General features: G+C 34.8%; 1 protein-coding gene and 2 pseudogenes across 5 annotated transcripts in view; 1 reads left to right on the plus strand and 2 right to left on the minus strand.

Annotated features, from left to right (window-relative positions):
- Positions 1 to 22858, minus strand: part of NR2C2 (nuclear receptor subfamily 2 group C member 2) — a 75143-nt gene that overhangs the window by 29182 nt on the left and 23103 nt on the right. For all 5 annotated transcript variants that reach the window (XR_001594115.2, XM_016122041.2, XM_016122040.2 and 2 more), the window contains one exon: positions 9122 to 9232. Coding sequence is in view for 4 of the 5 variants with exons in the window: in XM_016122040.2 (XP_015977526.2) it covers positions 9122 to 9232 (111 nt within the window). In the remaining variant the exon portion in view is untranslated. Of the gene's footprint in view, positions 1 to 9121; positions 9233 to 22858 lie in introns of those variants that run through there.
- Positions 11044 to 11162, minus strand: LOC118601840 (annotated as a pseudogene).
- On the plus strand, positions 12320 to 12438 carry LOC118602672 (annotated as a pseudogene).

Consider the following 22858-nt stretch of genomic DNA (forward strand, 5'->3'; position numbering starts at 1 on the left):
TCTTTTACTTAAATATAACTTTTAACTCATATGAATAATTAGTGTTGCTCATAGCCTACAATCAAATGAATAATTTCTCTATTTAGCCCCATTAACTCAATCCCAAGTTTAGGTAGATAAAATATTTGACAGTTTTCCTCCTTGAATAACATAAAAGAGTGTTTTCTACATACATTCAGTGGTTTAAGTAAGGGAATGATGGGAAGTGCTTTACATTTTAAACAGATCTTATATATGTTAGATGTTAAAAACAAAAACATATAGAACAAAAAGTAGCTGAGGAACTGCAAAATACATGCTGGATGAAGTGACAGCATGTGCAGATGGGTAGAGTTATGAGGACTGGAGAATGAAGAGTCGGGAATGACTCTGGTTTCTAACCTGAGTCATGAGGTGGTAGTAGGAATTCATAAATCTGTTTTTGGCTTGCCAAGTATGAAATGCCCAAGTAGATCTATGAAATAAACTATCAGATAGATGAGTATGGAGTTCAAAGTAAACTTGTTTCGACTTCAATACGTAAAGAGCTGGGAAGTCAACCCTAGAGCCTCACATGAAAAGGCTAGAAAAACTGAAAATCAATGACTTTCCTTGGGCTCACCAGTTAAGTGTGCAAAGCAAACCCCACCCCCAAATCCGAGGAGAGGTGAATCATGAAGTCTGAGATCTGCTGACCTGGAGCAAAAGCCTAGCTGGTAAGACACTTAAATTGTTATTATGATGAACTGCTGGAGACTTAGTATGGACTAGCATGGGAGTGAGAAACTCCTCGGGGTTATAGTCTTAGTTCCAGGAACTTTACTTGGTTCTTATGGTAAAAAGATGAGAAAAATCCCCTCGTGGAGCTGGCAAGGGAAAGGGAAGAATAATTTTTGCAAAATAAACTCAAGAGTGTTCTCCATAACCAAGGCCTATTCCCCTGGGGAAAGGGTATTTCTTCAACTCCAGGCCCCTCTAGCCTTCCTTTCTCATATAGCAGGGGGAGCAGAAGTAATTAAAAAACTTGTAAAGGTCACAGCCTAAGGACAAGGGGTCCTCAACTCTCAGGCCCTAGACCAGCAACAGTCTGTGGCCTGTTAGGAACCAGGCTGCACAGCAGGAGGTGAGGGGTGGGCAAGAGAGTGAAGCTTCATCTGTATTTGTAGATGCTCCCCAGCTCTAGCATTACCGCCTCAGCTCCACCTCAGGCATTAGATTCTCATAGGAGAACAGGACCCTGATGCCGAAATGGGTGGGGACCACTGCATTAAAAGACTGATATTTCATCATAAGATTGTAGAACACTTCCTCTCCCTAATACTTACCACCACACCAACAAGGCTCCATTATAACAGGAGGTTATAGCTGGAAGAGCATCAAGACACAGATTCTCTGAGGAAGAATATCTAAGGAAGCCCTAAGTCAACGGGGGAGATGAAAACAAAGACGCTAGAGAAATTTTAAGCCTCTGGCGTGTACAGCTACAGGAAATATATAGCTCAATCCCTAGCTAGATTAACATAAATCCTCATACTAGAGGTTTCTTTACCTCAGTTCTTATTACCTAATACAGCTGATATTTTCTGGCATTCAACACAAAATTTACAATGAATGCCAAAAGACAAGAAAAACATAACCTGAAGAGACAACTCAAGGATCAGAACCCAATTCAATGTTGGAATTATCAGACAAGAAATTTATAATAACCATGATTAATTTAAAGGAAAAAGTAGACAACATGCAAGAACGGAAGAGAAATGTAAATTCTCAGAAAGTATGAATCTTAGCACTCAAAAACACCGTAAGAGAAAATGAAGAATGCTTAATGGGCTCACCAGTACACTGGACACAACCAAGGAACGAACCAAGGAAAGTATCAGTGAGCTTGAAGATAGGTCAACAGAAACTTGCCTAACTGAAATGCAAAGGGAACAATGAAAAAACAAAAACAAAACCCCCAGAACATCCAAGAACTATGGGACAATTTCAAGATATAACATTTGCAAAATGAAATTTCAGAAGGAGAATGAAAAAGAAATATTTAAAGTAATAACGACTGAGACCTTCCCCAAATTAATGACAAATACCAAACCATAGATCCATGAAGCTCACACAACATCAAGCAGAATAAATACTGAAAAACTACATCTAAGCATAAGCTGTTTGTAAAGCTAAATACAAATTAAAGCTAAGAGGCTTAACTCTCCCTGCGGAAAATAAGAAAGTTATTTCCCCTCCCCCCTTTCCTTTTGGAACTTCTTGCTCTATCCTTTTCACATATACATAAATTTTTATAATGGTTAGCTAAGCCTTTTGCCAGTCTCACAATTCAGAAATGTTTTCTCAATGACTTGGGATCCATCTTTCTGAAATGCAAATGTCAACAGATATAGCTCCCTTACTTCCTTCCCACTCCTATGGGAGAGAAAGAAACTAACCAGGTGGGCACCTTGCTCCCATTTGCAAACTACCTCCTGTCATAAAGATATAAGAAGTTTGTCTCCATCCCCTCTTAATTAAGAGAAGGTAAAATAAAAACTTATTTTTCTTATTCTTAATGGATCTAAAAAATAATTGTTTAAGTTAATAATAACACTAATGTACTGAATGTGAAATGAATGACAGCAATGTCACAAGGAACAGGAGAGAGGAACTAGAAATACTCTAAGGTACTTGCATTATATGTGAAATAGAATAATGTTATTTGAAGGTGGACTTAGTTTGAAATGGATATTGTAAACTCTAGGGCAACAACTAAAAACATTTGTCAAGTATACTTAATATACTAAGAGAAGATATAAAAGGGATCATAATAAATTGCTAATCAAAATCCAAGAAAGAAGAATAAGAAGCCTCTGGTCTCAAATAGAAAATAGTTAGACATATGGTTGACATTAATGCAAATACATCCATAATCATTTTAAATGTGAATGGTCTACATATACCAATTAAGACAGTGACTGTCTTTTGGACAAAAAAAAAGACTCAACTATAAATTGTCTACAGGAAACCTAGAGACAGATGGATTAAAAGGGAAAGATATCATACTAACACTAATTAAAAGACAGCTTGAGTAACTACATTAATTTAAGGCAAAGCAGACTTTAGACATGGAAAATATCAGGAATAAAGAGAAACATTACATGATAAATGGGTCAGTTCCCCCCCAAAACAATAATCCTAAATATGTATGTACCCAATGACAAAATATCAAAATACATGAGGCAAAAACTGATAGAACTGCCTAAGAGAAATAGAGAAATCAACTCTGATAGTTGGAGATGTCATTGCTCCCCTGTCAGCAATTAAAAGATAGAGCAGGCAGAAAATCAGGCAGAAAAATAATTGACCTGAATAGCATTATCAATCCACTTGAAATAACTGACATTTATAAAATAATCCATCTAACAACAGCAGAATACACATTCTTCTCAAGCTTGCAAAATCATTTTGATCCATAAAATACACCTTAAAAAAAAATAATTATAAAGTATGTCCTTACACTTCAATGAAATTTAACCAGAAATCAGTAATGGAAGACAGCTAGAAAAATCCCCAAATATTAAGAAATTAAACAACACACTTCTAAATAACACATAGGGCAAAGAAAAAGTCTCAAGAAAAATTGTAAAATATTTTGAACTAAATGACATTTAAAGCCAAGGGCTCTGCTAGAGAAAAAATACAGAGATGAGAAAGTAGACCCAAAATGCAGAGAAGGGACAGGAAAGAACTACAGTCAACACCATAAAACTTAGCCCAGAATTATTTCTTGTAAAGTTTTAGGAATATGAATCCTCTTATAAAACAGATACTTAGCTGATTGGATAACCTGTAATAAGATAATCAAAATAAAATTAGACATAATTTTCAAAAAGCCTATTGGTTGAAAAGTAAATGGGGTAGAGGTACATTGTATATTCAAAAACAATAAGAGAAATGCAAAATTTATACAGGAATGATATATCATTTCACTTAGAAAACTGAAAAAGATTAAAAAGTATACACAGCACAACATATAGTTGAATGTGTGGGGAAATGGCACTCTCACTCTCATATCAGGATGGTAGTCGGCACAACCTCTTTGAAGGAACTCCGGCAACTACTGTCAAAATTATACACAGACACACAGCTAACGTCATACTCAATGGTGAAAAGCTAAAAGCAATTACTCTAAGAACAGGAACCAGACAAGGATGCCTACTATCACCACTTTTATTCAACATAGTATTGGAAGTCCTAGGCAGTATAATTAGGCCAAAAAAAAAAAAAAAAAAAAAAAAAAAAGAAACAAAATGAATCCAAATTGGAAAAGAAGTAGTAAAACTGTCACTATTTGCAGAAGACATATGTAGAAAACCCTAAAAATCCCATCAAAAAACTGTTAGAATATAGTAAAGTTGCTTAATACAAAATCAATATACAAAAATCTGCTGTGCTTCTATATACTAATGATGAACTATCAGAAAGAGAAATTAAGAAAATAATCCAATTTACAATTTCATCAAAAAGGGTGAAATACCTAGAAATAAATTTAACTACAGAGGTAAAACACCTGTACACTGGAAACTGTAAGACATTAATAAAAGAAACTAAAGAAGATACAAATAAAAGGAAAAAAATTCTGTGCTCATAAACTGGAAGAATATTGTTAAATTGTCCAAATACCATACGATCTCACTTATATGGAATCTTAGAAACAAAACGAACAAAAAAACATGAGCTCAAAGACACAGATCACAGACTGGTGACTGACTGAAGCAGGGGTTGAAGATGAGCAAAATGGGTAAAGGAGGTCAAAAGGTACAAACTTCCAGTTATAAAATAAATAAGTCATGAGATGTAATGTACAGCATGGTGACTATAGTTAATAATATTGTATTGCATATTTGAAAGCTACCAAGAGATCTTAAAAGTTCCCATTGCAAGAAAAAAAAGTTAACTGTATGGTGATGAATGGTAGACTGATTGTGATCATTTCACAATTTATACAAGTATTGAATTATGTTACACACCTAAAACTAATGTATTATGTCAATTACAGCAGCCCTCTTAACAACATCATTTTGTTCCATGTAGTTTTCTTACAATGCTGATGAGATGCTGTAGGAACTTAACTTTTATTTATATCAATTAGCCTATAGTAAAACTGGGTTTGTTACATGTCATTTTAAACAAGCAGAACCTATTAACAACATTAAGTGAAACTTACAGTATCCCTCAATAAAAAATAAAATTATACATGGACACAACCTTTCTCCCAGCAATCCTACTTAGAGGAACTGACCATACAGAAATATTCTCACATGTGCTAAATTAAGTAAGTAGAGGTTATTTACTGCAGCAACCATGAAATGGGACATCATTTCACCACTCAAGAGGAAGCTCTATGTGTTCACATGGAACCATCTTCAAAAGACATTGTTAAGAAAAAAAGAGTAAGCTGCAGGAAGCGTGGGCAGAATATTGACATGGATTTAAAAATATGCTGTATGTATTCACACATGTGCTTGTCGATGTACATGCAGAGCCTGTATCTGAAAGAATAAATAAGTAATATGGTTAACAGTCACTACCTCTTGGGAGAAACTTGGGGAAGAGGAGGAAGGGAAACTCATCTTTTATCCTGTACCCTGTTTGGTGTGATTTTGTTACTGTGTGCACTTATTACTCATTCAACACAAACAAATAGCTCTTATGAGTACCTGAGAGGGGCCACTAGAACATCATAGTGAGAAAGGGAATATCAGATGATTGTGGATGTGGACAGAGAACAGGTACTGGTAGCTCAAAGAAGGGATGCATAGGAATAAAGAGCCGGTAGAAGAAAGAAGCAGACAAAGATGGATACTCTAAGAGCTCAAGATCCCTTCCCCCAAAGACTAAAATAAAGATTTCAAACTTTTAAAAAATATATAAACAGCAGAAGTCCTTTCTAGTAAAATGTGAAACCTCAATATATAAAGTAGATAAAAGAAGTATTTTATAATATAAATGTTATTTTATAAGCCCAAATTTAAACATTCCCTTATGTCAAACAATGAACACAACAATGATCTCCTGAAAAACATAAAGTCGAAATGGAGAATATGAAGGAATATCTCAGGAAACCCTTAAAATAGCACAGAGCTGGCAAGAAAAGCTTTATACCAAGATCTGCCCCAAAGAGAACAAACATGGCAGTACAAGTGAGGCACTGGTGATATCTAGTATGTCAAATTTGGTGTGTGATATGTCCAAGTGTATTTTTCTTTTAATCTTAATTGCCTTGAAAGATAGATTAAAAAATAAAATTTGAACCTAATGTTTGCAATCTGGAAAGTAATAAAGAACCACAATTTGAAAATGCTGGTCTGGAAAGATGTGCATATGATGAAAACCTGTTAAGATTTACTGAGAAGCTACTTTGTGGTTGGATGGCTTAGATTACACCTCATTCTCAGACAAGTGGTGCTCTCTAAAGCTCTTCTTAGTCCCCTATCTCCTCCCATAGTTCCCACCCTAGACCACTGTCTCCCAAAAACAACAGCTCTGAATCCCAGCCACAAGGCTACCTCCCACATCCTAAGGACTGTCACCCTTCCCACTTGGTTCCAAAGCCTTTTTTCAGCCATTAGGATAACATGATACTGATAAATAAGTCTATGCTTTAGCTAGCCCTCCCCTGGACTGCATAACTAGATATGCTGGTCTTATGTTGATTGCCATACCTTAATTATTACTATTATTAAAAACAGTAATATAAATCCTGGAATGAGAAAATATAACTATAAAAAACTTAACTGGGATAACTAATGACATTTTAGAATATGGACTAAGTTAGATCATGGCATGCAATGGTAAACTTCCTGATTTTGATAATGTATTGTGATTATGTTAAGAGAATGTCATTGTTCTTAGGAAATACATACTGAAGTATCTAGGGCAAAGAAGTGTGATGTTTCTTATTTTCAAATAATTTTAAAAATATATATATACACACTCAGAAAGTTACCGCAAACGATTGGTGAATATGGGTAAAGGGTATATAGAATTTCCATGTACTATTATTTTCTGCTAAGTTTAAAATTATAAAAATAAAACATTAAAAAATTATAAGTCAGCTGCAACATTTATTGATGTTTGCTTCCCATAAGATTACAGAAGTTGTCTCATTTAATCCTTTAAAAATCTTATAAAATAAGTACTATTTTTATTTCTATTTTACAGCCGATACATACAGGTTACAGAAACTTTCCTTAGGGTCATATAGCTGAGTGGAGTCAAGATCTGATCCATTTAGAGGCAATCCTCCTAAATGCTGCCAAGCATATTATCTTTATAGTATAATCTTTCCCTCCCAACCTTATCAGAGAAGCCACTATTTGGGTTCCAAGCACTGTTACTCATTAAAACATCCTAACACTTATTCTCTTCTCAGGCCTCAGGGCATGGCAGCGTCATCACTGAAATCAGGGCTAGAAATGAAAACTTCATTGGAGCCATTGGCATCAACATCAAGAACCTAAAAATTGTACTGTAACCTTAATTCTCCTTTTAAAAATCCAAACCTTGAAATATAGTCAGCTTAGCTGCACTTTGGTATGTCTAATTTTATTCACAATGAAAAGATTTTCAACTATATTTACAAGTTTTACATATAAAACTTGTGCTAACCTGTTATCTTTCCTAGAAAGACTGAAAACTCAATGCCAAGGATCTATTCTATGAGAATATCTGTTCAAGGGACCTCTCTGCATTCGATCCAGGACAGTAGAGTCACCATGGGCCAAGCACCAGGCAGTGGGGATAGTCTCACTATATGGAATAAAATGCTAGAAAGGCCCTTAGGAAAACAGAAAGTTTTCTTATACCAATTCAGGGAAAATGTGTACCCTCTTGAAATACACAATAGCTGCTGACAGAGTCTCCTAGGGGAACTGTCTATGTTCTCATCTGCCCTCAGACGGATGTGAAATCACAACATAACAGCCATGGTTAAATATACTAGCTCCTTTCCCAGCCAGAATTATGTGGGCAGGATCCTAACATTTACTACATGAAACTATAAAGGACCTGTTTTAAAGCCATAATCAGCAATTAAGAACAAAGTGAAAGAGAAAAATAAAACAACGTCACACTATTACTTTTAAATTTCCAAACACTCAGATATGTGTTTCCTACTTTGTGTAAAGTTAAAACAATGATAAGTATATAAACTCCTGCATTTATGATAAAATGTTATGCAATACAAATAAAGTGCAAATACAATTTTAACATTTTACCTTTTAGAACTCTTCTATGCTTAGTTCATAATAGATAGTCCATAAAATCACTTTTAAAAGTGGGTAAACACTATAGAAATTATCCAGTTACTCTATAATACTGTTCCCTTGTACTGAGCTTGATATAAACTATGAAAGCAACCCTTTTTCTTATTCTCTCATATTATATAACTAATTTTTTTTCTGCCATTCGTCTTTGTTCATGTTTATTTAATTTTTCCTATATGGCCTTTTGATTCAGCTGGTTTAGATAACTATGAATCTTTAATCTGAGTTTGTTGATCTTGATTTAAAAACCCATACCTTCTCTTTGTTCAATGGGGCAGAGGCTGGTTCAGAGCCCTGGGGAAGACTTAACTTCCCATAAATGAATATTAATTAGTTAATAACAACAATAATACTAGTAATACTAGTTACTATATAGAGATAATTAGTATACACTAAAATTACTATGTGCCAGGCACTGCTCTAGGACAGCACTTTATAAGCAATATCCCGCTGAGTCCTCACAATAATCCTATGAGGTAAGTATTACTATTACATACATTTTCTAAATGAAACGAAAGTCAGGCATTGAAAAGGTCATCTTCCAGGGTCAAAAAAGCTATAAAGAAGGACACTGGATTTGACTTCAAGTGGGGGAAGAGTCCCATACTCTTTATTATGAGGACATACTGCCTTTCAATTTGGAAGCACAAAAGTAACAAAATGGCACTTCATTCCAATAGTTTGAAACAATAGTTTACTTCAATAAATGTAAATTTTCTTATTTTATTTCTTAAAGAATAAATGATGTTGTATTTGATGCCCAAGAAGCACAACTCTTTATTGAAACCCTTAGGCAGGTGGCTGGTACCAAGTGGGACTGGTGCAGGTACCTGAATGCGCTGAGGTGAGGCTACCGCAGAGTCGGTGGAGATTATCTGGATACGTGGGGAGGGGCTGGTCATCCCTGGAGATTCCGGCCGAGAGATCTGTGTACGTGGTACCTGTGGACGAAAAGTGGCTGGGTCACAAGGGCTCAGAAAGATGCCCAATGGTGGCTTGAGGACCGTGCCTCTTGCTTTCACTGTGGCTTTGAGTGATTTATTATTGTAGTTCTAGAGTGCGGACCCAGAATGACAAAGGAATCAATGAGATATTGATACAGGATGGCATGAAGAAAACGTAATCATAAAATAGCTGTTTCTAATGTAAATAATGCAAGGGGAAAAAACAACAGAATTTTCAGGTCTGTTCTACACAATTTCAATAAAATAAAAAGCTACTACCAAAATATCCTTTTAGAGATGATCTTTGAATTCTTTTGTCTCTAAAGCCAGCTGTTAAAACACTCCTTTAAGCTGACAGTTTCCAGAAGGAATGCTCTAAAAACACTGCAGAAGATGGCAAACAGAACCAGCATTACACTGAAAACTACTGAGATTAGTACTTGTAAAAGAGACTTGGTAAACTCCCAGCCCCACTGGGATAGGGCTGGGAAAAACCCATCAGTAATACAAGGGTCAGGAATTGAGTCAGCACCTACTACCCCTGCCAAAGTAAGGCTCAAAGTTCTGAGTAGTCAACCTGGGCACCTGAAATGGGCAGATATTTTTTCTGGAATAAAAGTATATCACTTATCAATGTTTTACAAACTCTTCCAAAAAAAAAACAGAAGAGGAGGGAACACTTCCTAAATCATTCTATGACGCCAATATTACCTGATACCAAAATAAGACAAAGATATCACAAGAAAACTATGGACCAATATTCCTTATGAATATAGGTGCAATGATCCTCAACAAAACAGAAGCAAACCAAATACAGAAGCATATTAAGGATTATACACCATGACTAAGGGATTTATTTCAGGAATATGAAGTTGATTTAATATATGAATCAAACGATGTAACATACCACATTAAAAGAATTGAGGGGAAAAGCCACATGATCATTTCAACTGACAGAAAAGTATCTGACAAAATCCAACACATTTTCAAGGTAAAAACACTCAACAAACTAGGAATATAAATTCTCAACCTGATAAAGAGTAGGCTTGGAGAATAAATTGTGGTTAATTTTAGTCAATTTCAGCTCTTAGAACAGTAGCAGTTTACCCATCCCCCACCTCCACCCGGAAGCAAGCAGATGTGCACTGTGTTCCTGCAGCAGCAGCCTGCACAGAGCTGTGAGAGCCAGGGTGGGCAAAAATGACCCTTTTCCTCCAGATATTGGGGATCAGTGCTCCAATCACTGATTGCTGTTTCTGATCAGAGGTCCAGACAGAGAGGAGGTGACCACTGTTTTTGTACTTCCCCTTATTGTTGCAAGACTCCTCATCTTTGGGTGAAGCAACTTCCAGGGCACTGAAAGGACTGGGTTGTTTTTCCCCATTTTTTTCCTTTTCCTCTTTTGGGAAACAGATATTAAAGACCAGGACTTTCAAAAGCAACTGTATATACATAGAAAATTAGAAAGTGACTGCACATACACAGGGAAAAACACAGGTGTCCTTAGAGGACCTTAAGTTTACATGTCAGGATGATCTCTGACATGGAGACAGCCAACAATAACAACATAGTAACAAAACCTAGCAAATCTTGGGAAAAGGATAGATTGATTTCCAGAGTTACCTTATTATTAGATTGAAATGTCCAGTTTTCAACAACAAAAAAATCACAAAGCGTACAAAGAAAAAGGAAATTATGGCCCATTAAAAGGAAAAGATAAATCAACAGAAATTATCCCTGAAAAACATGTCAGATCTACTAAAGACTTTATCAATCAATCAATCAATCATCTATTTATTTATTTTTAACACCTACAGCACCTGGTATTCCTAGGTGGTCTCCCATCCAAGTACTGACCAGGCCTGACTCTGCTTAGCTTCCGAGATCACACAAAATCAGGCATGTTCAGGGTGGCATGGCCACAGATGACAAAGATTTTAAAACAACTTGTCTATAACATACTCAAAAAACTAAAGAAAGATATGAAAAAGAAACTAATATATGAACAAAATGGAAACTTCAACAAACACCTAAAAAGAAACGAAAAAAATTCTGGGACTAAAAAGTAAAATAACTGAAATGAAAAATTCACTAGAGGCATTTAAAAGTAGATTGGAGTAACCAGAAGAACCTGCAAACTTGAAGATAGAACAATAGAAATTATGAAGTCTGAGGAACAGAAAGAAAAAGACAGAAAAAGTGACCAGTGCCTAAAGAGCCTGTAGGACACCAACAAGTGAAGAAACATATGCACTGAGGGAGTCTGGAAAAAGAAAGGGGCAGAGCAAATATTTTAAGAAATAATAGCTAAAGACTTCCCAAATTTGAAGAAAGACATGAATAAAAACAACCAAGAAGCTCAATGAAGTCCAAGTAAGAGGAAGTCAAAAGATGCATCATTATCTAACTTAAAAAAAAAAAAAAAAAGACTAAGAAAGAAAGACCTCTGGAATGTAGCAAAAGAGCATCATCACATTCAAGGGATCAATTAGATAATTTACAGATTTCTCATCAAAAACTTGAGGGAGGCCAGAAGACTGTGTAGTGATATATTCTAAGTGCTCAAAGAAAAAAAAAAAAAACTGCCAACCAAGACTCCTATACCTGGCAAAACTGTTCTTCAAAAGAGAGAAATCAAGACATTCCCAGATAAACAAAAGCTGAGGGAGTTCATGATCACTAGATTTGCCCTGTAAAAAATGCTCAAGGGAGTCCTGCAAGGTGAAATGAAAGGACCCTAGACAGTAATTCGAAGCTGTTAGAGAAATAAAAGATCTCAATAAAGGAAAATACACAGGCAAATACAAAAGCTAGTATTACTGTAATGATGGTTTGGAACTGTATTTTTATATATATATATGATTTAAGAGACTAACACAATTAAAGAAAAAACAACTCTTGTAAAGGCTAGTATTATTGCAACTTTGATTTGAAACTCTCAAACCTTGTTTTCTACATAATTTAGTAGACTAATGCATTAAAAAAAATTATTACATTATGTTTTGGGCACAGAATGTATAAAAATGTAAATTTTGTGACATTAACACCCAAAAGAGGTGGAGACACATCTATAAAGGAGAAAAGGTCTACGGCCATGCCACCCTGAATGTACCAGATCTCGTCTGATCTTGGAAGCTAAGCAGGGTCAAGTCTGGTTAGTACTTGGATGGGAGAACACCTAGGAATACCAGGTGCTGTAGGCGTTTAAAAATAAAATAAAAATAAAGGAGAAAAGTTTTTGTATGTCACTTAAGTTAAATTAGTATAAATTCAAACAGCGTTGGAACTTTAGGAAGTTAAATGTAATCCTCATGGTAACCTCAAAGAAAATAGGTGTGGAATACGTACAAACAGAAATGAGAAAAAATTTCAATATTTCACTATAAAAAAATCAACTAAACACAAAAGACAGGAATGCAGGAAATGAGGGACAAAAAAAGCTATAAGGCACATATAAAACAAACAGCAAAATGATAGAAGTCCCTCCTTAACAGTAATTACTTTAAATGTAAATTAAAGGTTCCAACAAGAGAGATATTGGTGGAATATATAGACACTTATATCCAACTATATGCTGTTTACAACAGATTCACTTTAGAATCAAAGACGTAAATAGATTGAAAATGAAAGAAAGGAAAAAGATATTCCATGAAAGTAATAACCAAAAGGGAGCAGCGGTGGCTGTACTAATATTAAATAAAAAAGACTTTAAATTTTCAGCTGTTATAAGAGACAAAAAAAAATACACTATATATTAATAAAATGTTCAACACAGCAAGAAGATATAACAATTATAACATTTATACAACTAATAACAGACCAGAGAAATATGTGAAGCAAAAAAATGATAGAATTGAAGGGAGAAATACAAGTTCTGCCATAACAGTTTGAGACTTCAATACTGCAATCTCAATGATAGCTAGAACGACCAAACAGAAGATATGTAAGGAAACAGAGGACTTAGCACACAATAAACCAGCTAGACCTAACACACCATAACAGAACACTCTACCCAGAAACAACGAATACCCAATCTTCTCAAGTGCACATGGGACATTCTCCAGGAGAGATCATATGTCAGGTCAGAAATTAAGTTTCAATAGATTTTAAAAGATACATGTATTATATGAAGTATCTTCTCCGATCATAATGAGATCAAGTTAGAAATCACTCACAAAAGGAAAATGAAATATTCACAAACTTGTGAAAATTAACAACACATTCTTAAACAACTAATGGATCAAAGAGGAAATCACATGGGAAATTAGTGTTTAATGAGTATAGAGTTTAAGTTTTACATGATGATGGATGATGGTAAAGGTTACACAAATTATTAATGTATTTAAAACCTCTGACCTGTACACTTAAACATGGTTAAATTTTATATGTTACCACAATAAATGGGAAAAAATAACTCAAAATGGATTAAAGATTTAAATATAAGAGCTAAAACTATAAAACTCAAAGAAAATATAGGAATAAATCTTAGTGAACTTAGATTAGGTAATGCTGGGAAATTACATTTTTTTCTGGAAGCATCTTATTGAATATCATTCAGTGCAGTGATATGGTCAATTTGGTAACAGGACATAAAAATATTGTATTTTTGACTACTTGAAGCATCTGCTTTCCACCCTTTCCTGTCTATCTTTTCAGCACCTGATGTCAGTCTTGGCTCCCTGCCTTAAGCCTACTTTCTACTACTTCAATCTGCTCAAGGGGCAAAGGTCAAGATTGCTTAGTTCACACTGAAGAAATGGGCATTATACCCTGGCCAGAACACTTACACTTATCCAGGAAAACTGCTAGTCCAAAAGACTTAATTAAACCATGAGCAAGGTGGGTGCAAAAGTATGTTTGGACATAGGTCTTCTAGGGCATAGTCTCTGAATAATACTTAAAGGGTAAAACCAGCTGTGCTATTTCACATCTTTTCTAAAGTTAACCATACTTGCCCAACACACAAATGTTTTGTGTCAAAAGAGTTTTAATAAAAGCCGGCCTTTCCTGATCCCTCAGGTTGTTATACATGTCCTGCTCTGGCCTCCCATAGCTCCTGCATTGTAGCCCTCTCCTCAGGGCACTATTGAAGCCTACTTCGGAGGGCAGAAGGGACTATTTCCCATTTCTCCTTTTACTCAAAAGGCCAGGCACATATCAGATCTACAATGACTGCTTAGTGAGTGAACACTTTTACGCTTTGGGAATAGATAAGAAATCTTTTTTACAGTTCTTGATCTTGGAACTCTGTCCAGACCTTTCTTTGTTTCACTCTACTCTTGTGCCTGTTCACTAATTAGACATCCTGCAGGTAATGCACAACACCTGGTCTTGGAAATTTATTATATAAACCAAGGAGTATTGGCTTCTACTGACATATATGGGTTTATGAGGCTGATGAGAAAGTTCATATATTTTCACTGTGGAGTGAGAACCTTGTTTCATCATAACATAACATTCCTTGGCAGCATTTCTTTTAGGAAATAATTCTTAGAAAATTTTGTGGTTTACATGTGGTCATTTTCTAAAAGATGAACACATCTAGGTTGAAGAGAATGCCCACAGACAGCACTGGGATGATGAGCAAATATTAAAAGTTTCTAAACTGTAATTTATTTCGAGTTTTGGCTGCAACATTCTCATGGGTTATTAATAGGGTACCAAAGTTCACACCTTGTGGGGGGAAAAAAACAGATCACAAAGACCTAATATGTTGCAATTCTCAATCAGGAACTTCCGACTTCTTAACATTCCCAGTGAAATAATGAACAATGTAAACGTCTGTGTGGGCAAAGAGTCTCAAGGCAGAGGACACCTCCAGCCTGAAATGAAATGTACCACATCCTCCTTTTCTTTTTACTTTAAAGGACAATGAAATTGTAAGTGCAGTGAAAGGTCTATGGGCCAAGAGTTAACTCTTCTTTGTGCTACAACTTGAATCAGAGAGAAGAATCAATAGAAGGCTGATCCTTAAAGTGCTTGCTTACACGTCAAACAAAGGATTAAAACCTTATCATGCCCATGTGCCCTAAATAATTACTTCTTTTGATGACCAGTAAGCCCAGCTCTTCTTTATTGGTATAAAGTCAATGAAGGAATCAATGCTGAACATTATAAGTCAACCTCATTTATATAAGAATTGATAAACTAGTTTTTTAATTTTCTAGTTAATATGTTTTTAAAAAGTGAAACTATAGCCCTGAATTTCCCGGCACAAAAACAAAGATGACCACCACTACTCACAAAGATAACCAAAGTTAACCACCACTACTTACAATTATATAAAACAATGAGGTTTAAGAGTAACATGGTTCAGAAACTCTGTTCACAAGCAAATTAACCTGCTGAAAACAACAAACAGCTTTTGCCCCAATTGAATTCACCCAGCATACTCAACTATAAATTTTTATGAAGAATAATTTGTTAGGTGCTAAGCATAGTAGACACTACATTGAATTCCTTCGAATATATACTAGGTGTCTAAATCCACTACTATTTTACCAACTTCTCTAAAAACAAGTGCCTATGAAATAACACTTCCCTCCTGAAACACAGCAAATGAGAATACCTTCAATATTACAGACTTGTTTTCTTTAGGACACTTATACTTACCATGCTAATGGCTCCCTGCAGCTTTATTTACATTTCCCTCAGGAACCATCCAGACCAGAGTCCAACCCAAACAGCCAGGGCTTGGTTGGGGGAACTCAACAGGCATTTGCTTTCAAACTGCCAGTGCAGATTCCATTCACCAAAACCAGACAGAGCTGTTTAAAGATGCCCTTTCTATGACCCTGCTCTACTGAAGGTCAAGTACACTATCACTCCCTGTAACTAAGGAAGCAAAACTGACATATTCCTGTTGTTTTGCCAGCTGCTAAAGCAGTTTGTCTAACACTATGAATAATTGCTTCTAGGGAAGATGTACTTTGCTTTACCAAGTTTTCCCTTCACCTAGATTGCTTCCTTTGCTAAATGAAATTTCCCTTCCCCTTAAAGGACACCTTTCCTGAACTGAGAGCTCCCATGAATGTTACCATGGAGCCCAACAAACTCAAAACAGTTTTAAAACTATAAGGAGTGGAGGAGGGAAGGTTTGAAGAATTCAGAAATACCACATTCTGCATACAGCATTTCATGTACTTCACAGTATATTAAGCCAATATTTTTAAAGATAAAAGGTATTTGCAAGTTCATTCATTCAAACGAAAGTCTGCATTACATACAAAAAAACCCACAAGAATAACAGCACTGGGCTCATTTAACAAACATTTGACTACATCCACCCGCATGTAAACACGGGTCAGAGTTCTAGCCTCTGCATTCTGGTAAGAAGATGAACATAGGTAAATAGTTCAAAGATAGTGCTATAACAGGCCATGGAATGGCTTCAGGTCTAAGACTCGACCTTCCCAGAAGACCACAGAGGAAAGCCAGCTCCTGAGGCCACAGTGAGTAGTTAGTGGTAAGGCTGAAACTAATATTCAGATTCTCTGACTTGGAGCCATTAGCACCAGCCACTAAGTCAACCTATAGCCTTTTGTTTGACATGGATATTCACTACCTAGACAAACAACTGATGTGAAGGGAATACTGGTCAATCACCAAAACAAACAAACAAACAAACAAAAACCTAGGGAAAGAGTAAGAAGAAAGAGTTATTATGGATGTTTACTTTAACACAGTGGCTGAGAGAGGAAAGAAATTTAAAAAGTTCACACTGCTATAAATGATGAATTTCCACTCCACAAGTCTATATGTATACTAATGTAAAACAATCTAAGTTTAGAGATATGTCATCCATTTTCAAATTCTACCACAAACCTAAGCACCCCAAACCAAATGGGAAAAATTAACCGGGAATGGGGGCAGAGGGTCACTTCTCCTCTTTTAAAAGGGAGATTAAATTCCTAGTCTCAACTATTTAAAGTGCTAAGAAGTTTCTTTAAAAAAAGCAAAGAAGAATGTGAATGAGAAGCTGAGACTGAAAATAAGCACACTTGTCTCACCTCACAGCTTTGCAAAGGACAGTGAAATTTCCAGTACACTTATGGAAATTCAACAGTTATCATTCACTGACAAGATACCTTTGTGATCAGTTTCCTAAATATACCAATAAAAAATTTGTCATGTTTTTGTGCCCTATTGGCAATAAAGATGACGCTTATCTACTCTCTAAGGTCCAACTGTTGAGGCCAAAAAGTTTGCTCCTGTCATCATAACAATTTGTTCATGCCATCTGACCTGGTAATTCTACTTCTGGGAATCCACCTGACACAAATTATCTTAAATACACAAATGGTTTTATTAGAGTGTGGTCTAAAATTATTTTTCTAGAGAATATAGGAATTCCTTTTCTCAGCGGTCCTTGGAGGGCAGGGGTCAATCAGATATACCTGCTTGAGACTGCACTGGCAGTAGGAGGCCCATGCATGGCCTCAGTGATGTGGTACACAGCCACAACTTCATCAGAACACTTCAGTGAGATTCGGGTGTAGTTCCTAGTTACCAAAGCTATACCCAGCCCTCCTAGTAACTACTCTATCAAGTTATCTATCCATCCGTCTTTCCGTCTGTCCACCCATCCATCCTTCCTTCCTCATATATATTTTAACTCAACGATTTTTTAAGAATCTCATTTTTGTTTAAATCGGAAACAGTTGGTTTGCTATTAGGTGCTTTAACTGGTAAAGCATATATTTATTCATTTATAATGGAGAGGAATCAGAAGCAACTTAAATGCCTCACACTAGAAGATGGGTTAGTAAATTATACTATGCTCCCTTGATACAAAGGTTATGTAGCTATGAAAAATAATGGTCATGCAGGCTATGTAGAAACTTGTGGAAAAGATAATTACATTTATTCTGTGAAAGTCTGTGAAGTCACAAAATACTAAATTGTATACACACTATTACAATAGAACGACATCCCTGTAAAAAAAAAGACCAAAAGAGAATGTTTATTCATTTAATAAATAAATCTTAATATTGAGTGCTTACTATATTCTAGGCACTGTTCTAGACAGTGGAACACAACAGTGAATAAAAGAAAGTTCCTGCCTTCCAACAATTTATATTCTACTGTGATATGTAACAAGTATATAGGTTTGTTAGACAGTGATAAGCATTACAGAGAAAAACAAGAGTGAAGAGGATTAAACAGTAATAGGTAGAGGTGAAAAAGGTTGTTATTTTAAATAGGAAAGTGATACGGTAATTAAATTATAGTGACAGAGGTATTAAAGTGGTGGAACTGTGGCTTTCTTCTCCTTTTCAAATTTTCCATAATATCGCTTTTATAATCAATTAAAAATAAGTGTTTTAAAACAAGGTTACCCTTTAAAATCAGCAAATAGTGCTACGATTTGGTATGGAGTTATCTTATTTTCCAACCCAAGTCTGAAATAATGGGTGTTCTTCATATTTCTTTTCCTCATTTTAAAAAGAAAATTTCCTCTTCCACTCTTTGAAGAAAAAAAAAATTTTTTTGTGAGATAAAATTCTACAATGAAAAATAATTTCTCAGTCTCCTTGCCCTCCTTGCCTATTAAGAGAACTGCTACTGATGATACTTTAAAAGTAGGTCCTGTTTTTGCAAATACATATCCAAACAGATTCATCCTGAAAGGGGACTACTAAATAGAAATACATTACAATTAGAATGCCAGCTCCTGTTTGGGTGGCTTTGGACAAGTCCCTTAGTTTTTCTAAGCTTCTGTCTACTCACTTATAAATTTGAGATTAATATCTCTTATCTCACAGGATGTTGTAAGGATTAAATGAGGCAGAAAATATAAAGTATGATGTATTATATAAAGAGAGCATTCCTATACAATTTCCCTGAGGATATCAAGTGAAGTACTAAACCTACGACCCTGAGTAAGATGTGATCTCTTATAGTACAGGTTTAGTTTTTAGGTTTTTTTCTTTTAAATTTATTTTATATTTCAGGTATACAGTACATTGATTAGACATTTATATGGTTCATGAAGTGATCCCCCTGATTACTCTAGTACCCATCTGGCTCTACACATAACCACTGCAATATGTCTCCAAGACTATTTTGTAACTACTAATTTGTACTTCATCCCTTTTCCTTTTTCATTCAGCGCCCCACTCCCCCACCCCTGCAAATCTCCTCCCCTCTGGCAATCACCAATTAGTCTCCTGTATCTGTTGAGTCTGTTTTCATTTAGTTTGTTCTTTTGTTCCTTAGATTAGTTATGCGCTTTTTTTGGAGGGGGGGGGGGAGGGTGGACAAAATGATTTCATTTATAATTCTGTATTTCTTGAGGCCAATAAAAGAATGTCTCCAAAGTCTATTTAAAGTATCAGACACTAAAGGTATGTACTTCAAATGCAGTGAGATTTTAAGAAAGGTATGTTTTCTGTAATAATCATTACTGTTCTGTCCTAAGACATATTATAGGAAATTATTTGGGTGCAATGCTTATTTATACATATGGTACAGTTCTTCTACAAATATATAATACTTCCTCATTTTCTCATTTTTGACAATTCCTTGTCAATTTTTTCTCTTAACATATTACAAATAAGTCTAGTCTTACTTATTCTAACACTATTTTTATTCCAGTCCCACTTTTATATTTCATCTATAGAAGTTTCATTTTCTTATTACTTTAGAGTCACAGCTTATCTAATTATGTACAACCATCTGACTTCTCCATTTTATCTTCTCTAATAGCTGTGTCTGAGCATTTACATGAAATACATATTACTTTATAATAAATTGCTTTCCTTTTATTTCTCCTGCATATTGATTTGTACCATATTGATTTTTTGAAGTTATCTGTGGCTGAATGGTTATATTTCCTATGAAAATCATTTTGGTATAAAGGGTCATTAAAAAATACAGCAATAAAAAGGGAACACTGGTTTGGAAGAAACTGAAAACCCGTAGAAGGAAGGGTCACACAGTATGTACTTAATAAATAAATGCTTGCTGAATAAACGACTGAGCTAATCAATGGCCCAGCTAACCTCTTGCATATAAAGTTATATGACTGTTAAAAAAAACTTGGAAGATAAAATTCAACCCAGAAAGCTTTTTAATCAGCAACTTTACTTCTAGAGAAATAAAGCCACATGTGAGCCCAAAGGGGTATCATACACAAAGATGTTTGTCACAAATTATTTGTGTTCAAGAAAATCTGGAAACAACTTAAGTGTACTTCTATAGTGGACTGGCTAAATAAATATAGCTCTAATCTACAAAATACTATATTACAGTAAAAAGAATTATATATATATCAATATATCTGGGACAAAATTAAAAAAGCAATTTGTAGACTATTGTATCTAGTGTGATGCCATTTATGTTAAATTTAAAAACCTATATATTTCTACAGTTACATATATATGAACATAAATATTTAGGAAGTCTGCAAGGTAGACACACTCAACTAAAGTAAACAAACAAACAAACAAAAGAATTATAAATGTAAAACCTAGAGCTATAAAACTGAGAAAACACAGGAGAAAATCTTTGTGACTTGGGTTAGGTAAAAATTTTTAGATATGACATCAAAAGCATGATTCATAAAATAAAAAGTTGATAAATTAGAATTCATCAAAATAAAAAATCTGTTCTTTAAGAGACACTGTTATGATAATGAAAAGATAAGCCATAGACTGGGAGAAAATATTTGGAAACCAATACATGATGAAGGACATGTATTGAGAATACCAAAAGAACCCTCAAAATTTAATAACAAGAAAGCAAACAACTCAACTTAAAAAAATAGGCAAAGGATTTAACAGACATGTCACCAAAGATGATATATGGATGGCAAATAAGCATGTGTAAAGATGCTCAATGTCATTAATCATTAGATAAATGCAAATTAAAACCACAATGAAGAACCAGTACACATCTACCAGAATGCCTAACATTAAAAAGACTGACCATACCAAGTGTTGGCAAGGACACAGAGCAACTGTGATCCTCTCCACTGCTGGTAGAAATATAAAATGGTACAACTACTTTGCTGAAAAACAATCTGTCGGTTTCATAAAAATTACCATGTGACCTAGCAAGTCCATTCCAGTTATCTACCTAAAAGAAGTAAAGCACATGTTCTCACAAACTTTTACGTAATGTTCATAGCATCTTTAGTTGTAATAGTAAAAAAATGAAAGCAACCCCAGTGTCCATCAACAGATAAATAGGTAAAAAAGAAAATGTATATCAATACACTGGATATACCATAAAAAGGAATGAACAAATGATATATACAGTAACAAAATAATTATGCTGAATGAAAGCAAGATTGAAAAAGGGTACACATTGTATGATTCTTTTCATTGTAAATTCTAGAAAATGCAAAATAATCTAAAATGATAAGAAGATTAACCATTGATCGCTAGAGCTATACTCAGAAAACAATATATGCAGCCCAGGCTTATATCAGAAAAGAAAGGCTGAGAAATCAACAAGCTAAGAGCCATCTTAAGTTTATAAAAACACCAAGATAAGTGTCAGAAAAGTATAAGTAGTAAAGACAGAAATCAACTGCAGATAAAACTCTCTCGTGAAATCAATAAAGGAAAAAAAAGAGATGACACAAATAATATTAGGAATGAAGAGGGGCTATAACTTGAGATGCTTCAAATATTAAAAATATAGTTACTCTGAACTATATTCCAATAAATTTAAAAATTTGAAAACAAATTCTTACAAAAAAGTGTAACATTAAAACAGTCAATTATAAATAAAAAATCTGAATAGTCCTTTAACCATTAAAGAAATTAAATCAGTAGTTAAAAATCTGTCTAAGCCCTAAAAGTTTTACTGGTGAGTTCTACAAGCATTCAAGCACCAAATAATTCCAATTTTACACAAATTATTATGTGAAGTAGAAAAGGAAAGAACCTCCTTCCAATTCTTCTTATAAGGCTAGTATAACCTTTCTTATAAACATAAGAAAATTAAGTCAATCTTACTCATGAACAAATGGAAAATTCTTAAAATGTTAGCAAACTGTATTTAAAGAGCGTGTGTGTGTGCACGCGTGTGCGGTGTGTGTGTGTGCGTGCGTGTGTGTGTGTGTGTGTGTGTGTAATGATTAAGTTGAGATTAACCCCTGAACAAGATGGGCTTAACGTTACGAAATCAAATTCACATTTACTGATTAAAAGAGAAATTATAAGATCATCTCAATAGAAGCCAAAAAAAGTGTTTGATAAAATCCAGTATCTGCTGAATATAATTTTTCTTCTGACTAGGAAAAGAAGAGAATGCCTTTAATCTGATAAAGAATAAAAGCTCATAGAAAAATCATGTCTAATAATAAATTATTCCTTTCAAGATGAGGAAAGCCACAGCTGTAAATAAACAGTAAAAATACTGGCAACAAGGTATCTACGCCTCAGATAAGAAACTGAAGACTTCTTGCCTGGAAAAACCGAATGGCCCTATAAAAGAAACCAATACATAGTGACTTCTGGGGCATCCTCTAAACAAAATGTGTGGGTACCTATATAATCACCCCAAAGTAAAATCAAACTAAGCTAGCTGAAAAGCCTAACTCAACTACAAAAAAACTTTTTGTTTATTTTTGTTGTTTTAAGTGCTTAATTCTTAAATGTGAACCCACAAGGA

Source organism: Rousettus aegyptiacus, unplaced genomic scaffold (genome assembly GCF_014176215.1).
Source record: "Rousettus aegyptiacus isolate mRouAeg1 unplaced genomic scaffold, mRouAeg1.p scaffold_m13_p_4, whole genome shotgun sequence".
Taxonomy (NCBI): Eukaryota; Metazoa; Chordata; class Mammalia; order Chiroptera; family Pteropodidae; genus Rousettus; species Rousettus aegyptiacus.